The 13,203-nt window shown below is 51.2% G+C and overlaps 2 protein-coding genes across 2 annotated transcripts; both read right to left on the reverse strand.

Annotated features, from left to right (window-relative positions):
* Positions 1–3,109: 3,109 nt before the first annotated feature.
* On the reverse strand, positions 3,110–3,876 carry BJX68DRAFT_230122 (uncharacterized protein). The gene is made up of 2 exons (XM_071039175.1): positions 3,475–3,876; positions 3,110–3,422 (listed from the first exon to the last, which is right to left on the reverse strand). Exons 1-2 carry the CDS (start codon positions 3,581–3,583, stop codon positions 3,331–3,333), a joined length of 201 nt encoding a protein of 66 aa, XP_070902351.1. The 5' UTR covers positions 3,584–3,876; the 3' UTR covers positions 3,110–3,330.
* Positions 3,877–10,275: 6,399 nt separating this feature from the next.
* BJX68DRAFT_230127 (putative ABC transporter) lies at positions 10,276–13,028 on the reverse strand. The gene is made up of 7 exons (XM_071039176.1): positions 12,518–13,028; positions 12,180–12,420; positions 11,862–12,120; positions 11,365–11,812; positions 11,235–11,314; positions 11,034–11,187; positions 10,276–10,986 (listed from the first exon to the last, which is right to left on the reverse strand). Exons 1-7 carry the CDS (start codon positions 12,702–12,704, stop codon positions 10,466–10,468), a joined length of 1,890 nt encoding a protein of 629 aa, XP_070902352.1. The 5' UTR covers positions 12,705–13,028; the 3' UTR covers positions 10,276–10,465.
* Between the last annotated feature and the right edge of the window lie 175 nt (positions 13,029–13,203).

Raw genomic sequence — 13,203 nt, forward strand, 5'->3', positions numbered from 1 at the left:
ACGCGACCGCTCAAACACCGCTCTGATATTACTACAGATGAACATATGCCGACTAGCGGTGCATCTAGGACAGACCTGAATAAGGGCACCGTCATGCTTGCTGAGTTGCACTGCGTATATGTATGCTCTAGCTGGGGCAGGTGAGGCGACCAACGGTCAAGCCTTATTGATGCTTCCTACGCACATGACTGAAGAAGTAGTGGAAGTACGGAGTAGTCGTGCGGTTCTCAACTCCAGCGACATCTACAAGTGAGACCTGATCTTATAGATAATTGAATTGTCAGTGTTGACAGCCTAGATAAGGCTTGTCTGCTTAGCGGTGCGGGAGACGGCATAAAGGCAGGGTTCCTGTGCCACAGCGAGCGGGCGACTGTCACACGGCGAGCCAAATATTGTTCGGACAGACGTTAGGCTCGTAATCATTGCTGAGTGGCAATTTCGACAAAGCATGCAGGCCCGTGACTCATATAGTACACCTGTTTGGTGGGGATTGGGCAGCAATTTGGTGTGTCGAATTGTGGATTTTCTTGTGGCGAGGGATGGCTCAGCGCGGGGCAGGCGGGGTGACAGAATGGGATCCTGTCGAGTATCTATTTTATCTCAATCTCGTCATTCAAGTTGTCCGGGTCTGATAGCGAGATGGATAGAAAAGAAAGAAAAGGCGGTCGATTGCCGGGACAGAATGACGTCGAGAAATTAATAGAGTTGAAGGGCTATCAGCCTCAGATGGATGGAGCCAATAGAGTTGCCTTTACGATTGAAAACCTTGAAGACGTGCAGATGGAGACTAACCAAGACCTTGGGTAAAGCTGCCCCTCAGCGGAGTCGATATCCCAAGAAGCTGTTGGGAACTTGGGAGACAACAAAAAGCGGCTTTCTCACTGCTTGAAGTGACTCACCTTGGACGACTGCAAGATCGTCTTTGCAGCAAGAGTCCTTGGATATGGAGCTTCGCCCCCGTGAGGCGGAGAGAAAAAGAAAGCACGCAATGCCCGAGGGAGGCTGTTGCGAAAGCAGACGGGTGAAGGCTGCCGTGTAATTTCGAGAGAGAGACAAGCATCCCCTGTCAGCGGCCAACGAATAATGTGTCGGTCTGGGCGGGAGGGCAATTGTGGACTGTGGTTGTAATTACTCTCAGTGAACGAGCAGCCTCAGGGTGGGAATTTTTCTAGCGTTCTTCTCCGACTTCTACGCTGTTTCTCACTGAATTCCGCTCTCCACTTTGAAGGGCTGCCCAAGCCAAAACTTCAGTCAGCTCCAGGTTTGTCCGGTTGCTGGCCCCTCCCCACAGTGAAACTCAAGCCGTTACCAAAGTAGAACGTCAAGGTGATCGAAGCGTTCTGCAATAATATGTTGAGGTGCGGTGTAGGTGTCAGACGGACAGTTCGGAATCCAGCTCCAGGAAATAATGCCATTGAGAGAGAGACTCTGTCTCTCATCTGCAGATCCGAACGGGAGCAGGAATTCGACAGTTGTGGAGGCGAACGCTATTGGGCCGCAACCGGCAGCCCGTCCTCCTCCGTGCATAGACTTTGGGCAGCAGGGCGGCGCAGTAATACCGGGAAAATTGGAGTGGCGTATCCTTCACTGAGGACGCTGAGATGGCATGTTGGCTCTGTTTCAGTCGAAAATCGTCGAAAATAATAAGAGCCTTGGTGTTGGACTAAGAATATCCTCCGAAGTAAATAAATTCGAGTTCCATGGTTGGCCCCGTTCTCAGATCCAGGGTTTCCGCGCGGGCCGTCTCGATTCTGTGGAGTGGTTTATTTCCACACTCGTCCTCTTAGGTGACGATCATTAACGGCGAGGTAACTATATTGATTCAGAGACCGGTTGTTGTGGTAGTATGAGATCTAGAAGCCAAAGGTATTTTCTCCAGTAACACTGATCTTATCAGGTTTGAATGTTATAGAACGATGATCACGACCTGATTGATAGATCTTGCAGAAGCCTCCATGGGCAGAGCATAGACGTGCATCCGTATCTCCGAGAAACTTCCAGACACGCTGCAGGGAAGTTTGTGATGGAACTATGTCTTTGGAAGGGCTAAGCCAGAGGCTTGTTGACATTTGGTCTACGACATCACAGACATCCGATGGCTCCTTCCATCGGTTCATATCCAGGCATACCATCAGTTTCTTATTCGCTTGCCTCACACGTGATGGTAAGCACACTGATCTCCAACAGACAACTACGTTGTAGATGGAGAATAAACTTCTTCTTCTCGATCTTGTCGTGCAACCGTCACATGTCCAATTCATCGGTGGGAGCACGAGCCGTTTTGTAGAGTTTCACAATCTCCAGCGAGTTCTGCCTACCGAGTACTTGCCTCCGGCAAAGTGATACCGAGCCCCTTCCTTCACTCCGTCATGTTTAGAAACTGTTTGGGACTGCCGCGGCGAGATTCATCTGGGGGAATGATATCCACGAACATGTTTCGGAGGTATGTAGCTATTGTTATCTCATCAAGTGCTCCATCGAGTGTTGTTCTGAGAGCTTGCTACCATACGCTTGAGTCCCCCAGAATGGCTCTGCAGGATGCTAAGTCGGTGACTCCTTGCGTCGCAAGTTCAACTCTGTAACTGTAAAAGACCCCGTCAGACGAGCACTGGCCCCGATCTCCGGCAAGTAATGCCACGTAGGTTCGTCGTAAAGGCCACACCCTTCCGGGGTATTTCCAATGACGAAGAATGTTTGGATCTGTCCGCCTTGAGCCACAGATACGCCGAAGTATGGGGAGACTTCACCTGGTGGGAGGCTGCTGCATCTGCATGCTGTCTGCCTGCTGAGAGACGGTCGCCTGGGGGGCGGCGACGGTGACCATATAAATGCCGGACGCGATTCGGCCACGACGATGGGAGTATTTATACTTGATAAACGCGCAGCACGATGATTGACGGCTCTGGGAAATGATACCACGACAAACCGCTAGTATCTCAGCGTCAGACTCATCCCTCTTAGCGGCAGATCAGGCATCGTCCGGCAGCCACTCGCCTCTCTCCTCCCCACCTCCTTTGTCGCCCTTCCGATTTTCTGCGATTATTTCAGAGCGAAAAAAAAAGTGGTTGAGCTATCGTATTCGTCATACTCCAGACCACGAGAATCGCGATTTTTTTTTTTTTTGAATCTCCGGAAGAAAAAAAAAAAAAGAAGCCCAGTCCAGCAAGGGGGGACAGAGGGAACGAGATAGAAAAAGGACCCTCCTCCGGCTAAGATCATGAAGGCGATCCGTTTCTTCGCGAACTCTTCTCTTCAACAGGACATACTACGACTGTCTTTGGTGGCTCCAAACGCACTGTGATTATTTTTCTCAGTTGGGCTGCGACCAACTTAAAACCGACTCTCGCGTCTGCGCGTGCCCATCTGGCCTTGCAGCACCGTCACTTCTTTTTCTCCTTCGCTCGCCTTCCCCTCTTCTCTCCGTCAGTCAATCATCACTCGCCCTTCCACCATCACTGGCTGACTGGGTTAAAGTGGCCTTGTTACTCTCTGTGCCCGATCTGCTCCTCTTCTCGTCTTCTCGCATTCTTCCTTCTTTTCCATCTCCACAGTGCACCCCACCTGGCCTGTCTGTTCCCTTCATCAGGCCCAGATCCGTCCTTTCTCTCCCAAACCCCTCCAACCGCCGTCGGTTACACGCTTCACACACTGCAGCCTCTCGACTTTTTCCTCTTTTAGCCCTCCACTCACCGTCTGCCAGCCGACAACTGCACCTTGTCGCGCGCGCTTCCTCGCTCTTCTTTCGTCTTCGCCTAATTCGTTCGTGGATGCGTTCCTGTATCGTCTGTTCGCTCCCGCCCGATTCCTCCGTCCACCATCCACGTCGTCGCTAGCCCTGCGCCAAACCTTCTTGACCAAACATCTTCTCTTTTTTTTCGATGGAGACACTGCTATCTATGGACGACGCTGCATCCACTCTTCATCGCTGACAATCAACGATCTAGACGCCTTCACCAGTCTCCGTCTGACTAGCTGATCTGCACTTCTGGACCTTTCCCTTCTCTTGCGACTCTCCCCATAGTGTGGGTTCCCAGAGTGAAACAAGAAAGGGGGTGACAAGGACAAAGTGGGAAGGAAAAAATCAATTGGGAAAAAGAAAAAAAGAGGAAAGGGTCCAAGAGGGAAATTTTTCTTTGACTCATTTGAGCGAAAAGTGGCAGCACTAGCTGCTCTATCTGACCAAAACCCCCCCGAAGCCCTGCTGGATCAACACGTTTCACGTCATCCGCAATCGTGCCTTCACCAAAACCAACCCCCCCTCCCGCTTGGGGACCCAACCCGGGCATTGGCCGCCGAAAAGTCATGTCGAGGAAGATTCCGCAAGCTGCTTTCCTTGAGGATTATGACGAGGATGCTCATGCTACCCTCCCGGAAACCCGCCAAACCGCCAACCTCACTGCCAAACGTTCCAAGCCTGACCTGAAGAAGTCGACCAGAGAGCCTTTCGTTGAGGCTGCTAGTGATTCCGGCTATTCGAGTCGCACGGCTGCCACCGTGAACAGCACCCAATCTGCCCCGTCGGGCCGGAAAAGCCCCGGCCCTCTTAAACTCGACACCTCCCTGAGGAGGGCTGATTTGGAGCGAGTTCGTTCGAGAACCAAGGATCGAGCACAACGAGATCACAGTGCTCGCCCGACACGCGAAGACAAGATGCACGCCGGTCCCTATGCTGGTTACCCACCAGCTCACGCCCCGCGATCACCGTCCAGAGGCCAGAGGCTCGAGCGAGCCTACACCAACCACTACCCTAGCAGCTATTGGGACCATGAACAGGGATTGTATCATGCCACCACCCCTGTTGAGCCGCGGCAGAGAGAATACCAGTACCATTCATCGCGTGCATCCACTGCATACGACTATGCTCCGTCGTCACCCCAAACAGCGCGATACCCGCCGTCCACGGTCGTTCAAGTCTCACACAGCAGCCGCCCAGCCGGGCGGGTCGCTCGCTCGAACTCATACCACGCCAACAACCGACCCGTGAGCTACCATAGTGGTATGGGCCCTCCCATGGGAGGGGTTGTGTACAGTCAATCCCCAATGAGCCGTTATGAGTCTGGTCCGCCTCTATCCTCCTCAGCTTACGCCAATACGCCGGCATACCCGCCCGCCCCCTCCTCGCTATACTCCCAGCCTCCGGGTTACTATCCTTACCTCGATGCCGCTAGTCCACCTGTGCGTGGGGACCGTTCGCTCTCGCGGCCAAGGGATCAAACCCGCATGCGTCGTCCCTCAATCTATGAGGGACCTTCTCCAGATGACTACGGTACTTCTGAAGAAGAGGAAGAAGAGGAGGAGGATGAGGAGTTGGAGGATGAACTGGAGCCAGTCCCGCAGCAACGGCAACCACCTCCACCACCTGCACATCTTCCCCGTCAAGCTCGCCCACGACTGCCTTCCCACTCTATGCATGACCGCGGCGATGAGGACTATTACCGAACCATTCAGCCTCCTCCGGTTAAGCACAGGGCAGCTCCTCAGATCATCCAAAAGCGGCCGGAACTCCCACGCAAATCTGCCACTACTGCCTCTGTCATGGGTGAACGTCGTCCTTCGCGGCCTTCTCTTGACTTAACTGACCTCCGGGACCACCTTCCTGAGTATGGTGGATATCAGAGATCGTCCCGAGAGATCATGATCCCTGAGCGGAACCGAAGCCTTCGTGGGGAGAGACGCCCTTCCATGGCTTATCACGATTCCTCCAGGTCCACCCGCCAGATCGCCGTTGAGAACTCTGTGAGCCGTCGACGTCGGCCTACAATTTATGACTTGCCTCTGGGTGATGAGATCGAAGAGAAGCAGCGCACCGCTGAAGAATATCAGGCGTCTCTCTCCGGCAAAAGTGGGGCTGTTCAAATGCCTCTGACTGCGGATGCCTTAATGACCAAGGCGAATTCCCGCGCAGGGAGTGATAGCGGAAGCCACAAAAGCCGGTCGGCCAGCAGTCGTGGTAGCGATGCTCGAACCCACTCCGGTAGTGGCGTCCTAACCACCACCCGCCCCGAGGAGGACAACAACAACATTGTTATGACGATGAACGGAGTGACGATGAGTTTCACGCAGGAGTCTGTTGGAGGCAAGCGCATCAGCGTGCGGACTGGTCAGACTGGAGCTGTTGAGTTGAATATCGAAGGAAAGCGCCCGAAGAAATACCTTATGGGCGGCTCCGAATATACGGCCGCAAGCAGCAATTCCAGGAAGGGTGACCGCAAGTCTGATCGTGCAAGCCGGCACTCCGGTCGGTCGATCTACAATGGTGGTCGTCGCTAATTGGCGCTTTCGTCCCTCTGCTGCAACGTCGTTTCTGCTTTGTTTTCCCTGAGAAAAGACCACTGGGGACTTGGAACTAAGTGAGATCAAAGGAATGGCTATCATGGCAATGGCGCCGATCCGTCTAAGGTTGCCTTTATGCCAGGGGACCAGTTCCCACTGGGAAATTGGCGACTGGTGATATCAGAGCAATGCCTGTCTTGGCCATGACTTTGAGCTCTCGAGGGCTCCTTTATGCCAGTGGACTACGTCCTGGGAACAAACGAGCAGGAAATGGCCGCAAAACAGCGCTTCTTCATACGTGTTATTTTCTTTTCTTGGGAACAGCAAAAGTTTGATGGTTTTGGGTAAAAAAGACTGGCTTTGGAAAGGGAGGCTTCTTCGTTTTTTCGTCCTGGGCATTGACTCGAATCATCTCCTCCGCTACAAACAGCGGGATTCAACACTCCGTCTCTCATGGTTCCACGTGATTGTATGACTCGATGACCTGCAATGATTCACCTTACGCCTGATGTTTAGTTCGTGCTCATGTCATACTTATGGTTATGTTTACGTTTTATGTTGATGTGTCATGTCATGTCATGCCATTTATACACCTCTTGTTCACCTTGCATCTGTATAACTTTCTTCTGGATAGCCCAGCTTGTTTCTTCATCGTTTGTTTGCGTTGTTTTCATGGTCAGTCAGCATTGAAGAAATGAGTCCGGATTGCTGGAGGAAAAGATATACCCCTTGTTCTGTTTGTCGTCTGTTTTAGCAATGCATACATCCTTACCCTTATTTCTCCCCACTGGATTCACTTTTGACTCCACTTTTGTTTCTCATTCTCATCATCCTTTCTTCGTATCCAGTATTCGTTTCGCTTCGGACGTCGCCCATCCAACAATGATACCCTTGCCCGGCATGTACTTTTGTCCCTTCGGCTTTTTCTGTTCCCGACATCTATTGTCCCTATATTTCTTTTCTTCCTTGTCGATCAACTTTCGCCGGCTTCACTTGCCTGTTGGCCTATAGTCGAGATGGTAGAACGTGGATGGAATATACATATCAATATTCTAACTCAGTCTTCTCTCTATCCTGTATTTTAATCCTAGTTCTAGAAGGCTCTGCTCTATACCGGGGCCCGTTGAGCTTCTAGCCTTCTGAGGCTCCTTGCGGTTGCAAGTGTCCTTATGCGATGCAGTGTAGTGCACTGTACCGACCTGGGTACCTGCTCTCCGTATGCATGTGCTATGTAATCCATGTCCCTTACAGACCGGTGGGAAATATGCAGAAGGAAGCAAGCATCTTTCTAGAATAAGATCGTACAAGCCCATATATCGCATCTTCCACGCATACTGAATGAATTCTTGCCCAGTATTTGGCACAATCAGACATAATGGGGATGCATCTTTGCAACGTATGAATCGACGGATAATAAGGGACGAGGAAAGGTAGAGCAGCAAGCCCAGCGAATGTTGCTTACTGGCGTCAAGAATTGGACACAACCCAAAGGCCGTCCTAGCACGAAGAGCATAGAAATCAGGCTTCACCCGGAACACGAGCACCACGGAACAGCGCAGTCCACTGAAGGGGTGCTTTGTATATGGAAAAGGCGGAACGCCTCCTCCTCCTCGGCTAGATTTCGGGCTCTCCCTGCGATATGTCTGGGGAAAAGTGTGGCAAAGTTGAAACCCCAGTTCAAGAGCCGCTGGCTATCTACAGATTATTCCGGCTGTGACGTGTAGATATTTCAAGTTGTCCATGGCCTGCCCGCCGTTCCGGGCAGGCACCCATTACTTGAGCATATTTTCAGGCCAGGGGCTTTTACTGGGTTCTAACTAATAAACACAAGACTACTAGGCCAACGAGATCAGGCTCTGTAGCCTCTGTTTGATCCCTCCGTAGGTCTCTGGCAAATTAGAAGTAGGTGCCATGCGGGTCCCTCCCGTTAGCAAGCTTGTGGGGTAAGTTAAGACCTTATCTTACCTGGACGGGCACCGGGAATGGCGAATGGGATACCTTGATTCCCACGCCCTCAGCCACAAATTTGGAAAGATCTTATCCCTGTTTGGCTCCTCAGAGTGTGCAAGAGAATATAAATATCAGAATATACACCGCGACATGATATGGTTCTTACTGTACCCTTCCCATTCCCCATATTGCCGTTCCTCTACTATTGCGATGGCGCTGTCCTCCGAAGCAGTAATAGCCCTTGCTGGTCTCTTCATCGCCTGTGTTCCGGGCCTATGGTTCTTGATTCGTCGAATCCGTCGCCGGCGAAGAATGGATCTGGACAGTGATCATGAACTCCTATTGCTTCCCGTGGCAGGTGAGTGGCCACGTACATATTGCTACTGGTGCTCTCATGCTTTCCTCTGTCTTTCTTCCCCCATGCTGACCAAATACGGTTGCTTTGGGGTACATAGAGAACAACTACACGAGTAGCCCTCAGCCCAACCAAGACGTCAATCCAAGTCCACCTGGCTCTAGAAATGCCATTGATTTTCGTTTCGTCCCTACGCCTTCGGTCAATCAGACGGACGGCTATACTTCTGGAGGTCCGTTGCCAATTCGTGTCGAAGGAGGCTTTGCCTACTATGGTTTTATTGAGGTATGGTTAGAATGTGTTGCTCTGCGTTGACGAATGTTAATCTTGTTTCGTGTAGTCATGGAGGGCGACGGATTATATATACAGCACGCCACAAGGGGGAAATTTTGTATAGAGGAGAATATCTCGGCCTTGTCTATATATTCCTATTTCCTTCCTCTTCTTATTGTACTATAGGTCTTGAACAATCTGCATATTAGATAAATTTCGGAGGCAAAATATATATATCTAAACGAGGATCAACCCTTGATCATTAAAAGGTCCTAGTAACAGTAAGACTCAATCAAGGTATAGTGAGAAGAAGTGTACATAATTTATCATCAGTATGAAATGCATAACGCTCAAAGTGGTTTAGATTTCAGTGTACAAGTGTCCACTCAAATCTAAACCCTTTCTGGTTCTGGGCAGTTACATCAAACCGGCCTAGCGTTCACATATCAGTCAAGGCGTACGTTTTCCAAGGTTCCAGCTCCAAACCTTCTTACTAGAGGACAAGGGACGAGCAGTGGTGCATACTAGAGCTCAAGGGGCGGAGAAAACCAAGCGCAGTTGCCAAAGAGGCGATTCGAGTCTTATGCTTTGTCCTCGATCCGGTACATCCAAGGTGTATATAAGTTCAAAGGGATTATGATGGAGATCTACGTTATGCGAAAAAGCTTGCACGTTCACCTCCTCAAAGTTGCTCAAATAGGAGTGCTCCCCTTTGCCTCAACATTCTTCTCCGTTTTACCCGACACTCTGTACCTCGTCCGCCCTAACAATCTAGCAGAAATGACCCTACCCATTGAAGTAGCAATCGGCCTAATGGCCCTACTCGTCACCTGCCTCCAAGGAATTTGGTACCTCTTCCGTCGAAATAGCCGGCTCCACCGCTGGTGGAATTCAAGTTGCATAAGTAGTCCGCAGGATGCTGGTCGCGCAGTGAGCTTCCGCTTTATCAAATGTCTCGTATGCTCTACGGTGCTCTATGCTACCATGTTCTAAGATCAAATATTGCTGGTTGTTCTAACCCGGCGTGCGAGCTACGATATCTAGGCTAGGCTGTAATACTAACTCTGGCGATGACATTGCTGGACTACCACTTTCAGAACGTCCTCCGGTACTTTCGTTGGTCCTGACCACTGTTCTCGGTATCTACCTAGGGAATGCAGTCATGGATATACCTCTCGAGGGCCACTATTATCACTACTACCACGCCTGCAACCGCCGTTAAGTGACGAAACGTGCTTGGTTTATTATAGATGTACTGAGGTATGCATAATCCCAATCCAGTGGTAGTCTGCCTTCGATTTCCTGCGCAAGGTGCTAATCTATAGATTCTAGACATGTAGGACAACAGATGATGTGCATGGTTTCCCGATCTTGGATGAGGAGCGGCTGGAATAAGTGGTTAAAGTTAGGGAAGAAAAAGGGATGGAGTTATAGTATTGATTATTCTCTTTTGATCTGCATTATACACTAGCAAACCCAAGTCTTGAGACTCTTATGGTACATGGTGGCCGTCTCGTCATTCGAACTATGTCATGATATACAACAATCTAACCCGAGTCACATACTATACTATTTCCAGCTCAACAAACCCCCCGAAAAAGCGAGAGGAGATGCCTAACTCCTCCTCAACACCAAGGCAATATACCCAAAAAGTCTATAAACCGCAATGATCCCAATCAAAATGCCGACCCACTTCCCCGTCCTACCCGTAGCATACCCATACGACTGCAGCACCCCCGTTCCACGAATCTGGCACTGGTCCGCCAAATCCGTCTGGTACATACAATTACAACCCGCGTCACAGTTGAAAACACGATCCTCAAACTCGTTGACCATCATACCCTGGAAGACATACGCCTGGTAATCGATGTAGTGGAAGACGTATTTCCAGAATGGGTTGAGGATCGTCGGGGAGACGAGGAAGCCGCCGACGCTCATCCAGAGGCCGTTTGCAAAGGCGACAAGGGCGAGGGCGATGACGAAGTTTGGGAAGATGGAGGTGACGAAGACGACGAGGGATTCGGCCGCGAGGAGGTCGAGGAAGAGCCACATTACCCAGCTGAAGAAGGCGGGCGCAGTAGGCCGGAAGTTGGAGAGCCAGTAGGAGACCACAGAGAAGAGGATAGATATTAGGACTACCTTGTTAGATGCCAGTTGTTTTGTAAGTGGTTGCAGGACTTACAGAGGAACGGAAGGCCGATGATAAAGTTGGAGATAATGAAGGGGAGCGCGCCGTAGAGGCCGTTTGCGCGCTCTTTGGTGAATGTTGCTCGGTCTTCGAGGAAGGCTGGGACGTAGGCGACTGCCATGAAGCTCATGAATGCCGAGCCGAAGAACTGATGGGTTAGCTTGGACTTATATATGGTTATAGAGGTGAACTTACAATCGCATTGATGAACGGTTGGATATGTTCCTGATCCGTCTTCAAGCGCAGCCATACCGTCCCCATCATGATCGCCAGGCCTATTAAGTCAGTATCTCTGTACCAGGATTGATAGGTGTATAGGACCTACCCATATACATAACGATGCGAATGCCATAGGCTACGACATCCCGATAACTTTTGATGAACAAGCGGTGCAACAGAGAAAAGGTAATGCTGAACAAACCAGGATGGCTGGCCTCATCCACCGTAACCTTTTTGCTGCCATGCTCGGCAAGCTCTGCGCTCTGCTGTGCCACCCGACCTTTTTCGGAAGATTGTGCCCATGCCGCCTGAATCTTCGCCACATCATCATGCGCCGACGGCTTATCCGCTACAAAGTCGGAGCTGACCATGTCGAGAATAAACTCGGCAGGGTTCGTCTGAAGCGGAACTGGATATCCGATGCTACCGAAATAGGACGGTACCTCACGGACCGGGCCGAAATAGCACGTTTTGCCGCCGGAGAGAAGCAGAAGCTTGTCGAAGAGTTGGAACGTCGCCGTGGATGGCTGGTGAATACTTGCTATAATAATGAGCTTCGCGAGTCAGCCAACCAAGCACTCTGTTTATGCAAATCCTCCCTACCTTATTCGCGCGCGCCAGTTTCTTGACATATGAGATAACTTCATAGCTTGCCGTCGAGTCCAATCCGCTCGTAGGCTCGTCGAGGAAGAGAATCTTGGGACATGTGATAAGCTGACTCGCAACACTGACCCGCCTCTTTTGTCCACCACTAATCCCCTTCCTGATCGGAGTGCCAACCAGCGTAGACGCCTGGTTTTGAATACCGAAGGCCTCGAGGAGTGTTTTGATTCGTTCCGCTCGCTCCGACTTGCTCACGAACCTAGATCGCCACTCCCGTTAGCATATCTCGAAACCTCATACTCACAGGCGCAGTCATACCCCGGCAACGACAGATCGGCCGCAAACTTCAACGTCTCCTTCACCGTCAACGACCCAATCAGCGCGTCTTCCTGCTCAACATACGAGGTAATCCGGCCGAAAGTCGCATTGTCAAGTTCGCCGCCATTAACTCGACAGTTTCCGGTCGTTTTGGCGCCAGACGAAGCGGCACGGCGCGCAAGAACGTTGAGTAGAGTTGTCTTGCCGCAGCCGGACGGGCCCATGAGGGCTACCAATTCGCCTGTCTAGAGTCAGCCACGCGTCCGAGAAGTACCTTGCGCCGACTCCTTTCTTTTTCTTTTCGGTTGCCATAGAAGACCAGTGGTGAGCTAACGGACCTTGTTGAACGTCGCCATTGATATTCTCAATCAGATTCCGAGGCTGTTTCGTTCTGCGGTCCTTAACCGTAACCGTGAGGTCATTCCAAGAGAAGCTCTGCACCGAGTCGTTCATGAGAAACTGGTGACCTGCATTGTGTTCCAAATCGCGGGGACCCAGCCCGTCGCTTGAGGAACTGTATGCCATGATCGAGCGGGGCAAAGTATAATCAAACAATTAGGATAATAATATAGCAAACCTCAGCGCAGGTGTTCGTGCTGAGACTAAAAGCAATCCATGTAGGCCCTCGAGTACAGAAAAAAGAGACTCGAGCCGCGTACTCTGGGACCAGGACAGGGCTGCGCCATTTTATCAGTCGTGTAACGGGGACTAGCGGGCCCCTCCCGGTATTTCAGAAGAGCGAGGAGAGCGGCCAGAGACGGCGCTAGAGCCAGACGGCGACGTGGGCTGAACAGACAAGGAATTCAAGCGAGGCGCCGGCCGCCGGTGAGGGTGAGAGCAAGGGAGGGAAATGCTGGAGACGGCGTCTGAGCGTCTAGAATGTCTGTGGTCCCCGAGGCCCGGCCCGCCTGAGGCATCAATCATCAATGCCATTGTTGTCCCCGCAGTGGATCCGCTCTACAATCAAAGGAACTTGGGCTCCTTCATTACTCTCAAAATCTGCCTTCCCAAGCGACAGTGCGAA

The sequence above is a fragment of the Aspergillus pseudodeflectus genome (assembly GCF_044049435.1).
Source record: "Aspergillus pseudodeflectus strain CBS 756.74 chromosome Unknown BJX68scaffold_8, whole genome shotgun sequence".
Lineage (NCBI taxonomy): Eukaryota > Fungi > Ascomycota > Eurotiomycetes > Eurotiales > Aspergillaceae > Aspergillus > Aspergillus pseudodeflectus.

Coding starts and splice junctions, on each gene's coding strand:
- BJX68DRAFT_230127 (XM_071039176.1), bottom strand. CDS start 12,704: ATGGCATACAGTTCCTCAAGCGACGGGCTGGGTCCCCGCGATTTGGAA. Junction 11,315..11,364: donor TCGCATCGTTATGTATATGG/GTAGGTCCTATA, acceptor CTGACTTAATAG/GCCTGGCGATCATGATGGGG. Junction 11,188..11,234: donor AACCGTTCATCAATGCGATT/GTAAGTTCACCT, acceptor CTAACCCATCAG/TTCTTCGGCTCGGCATTCAT.
- BJX68DRAFT_230122 (XM_071039175.1), bottom strand. CDS start 3,583: ATGAAGGGAACAGACAGGCCAGGTGGGGTGCACTGTGGAGATGGAAAA. Junction 3,423..3,474: donor CACAGAGAGTAACAAGGCCA/CTTTAACCCAGT, acceptor TGATTGACTGAC/GGAGAGAAGAGGGGAAGGCG.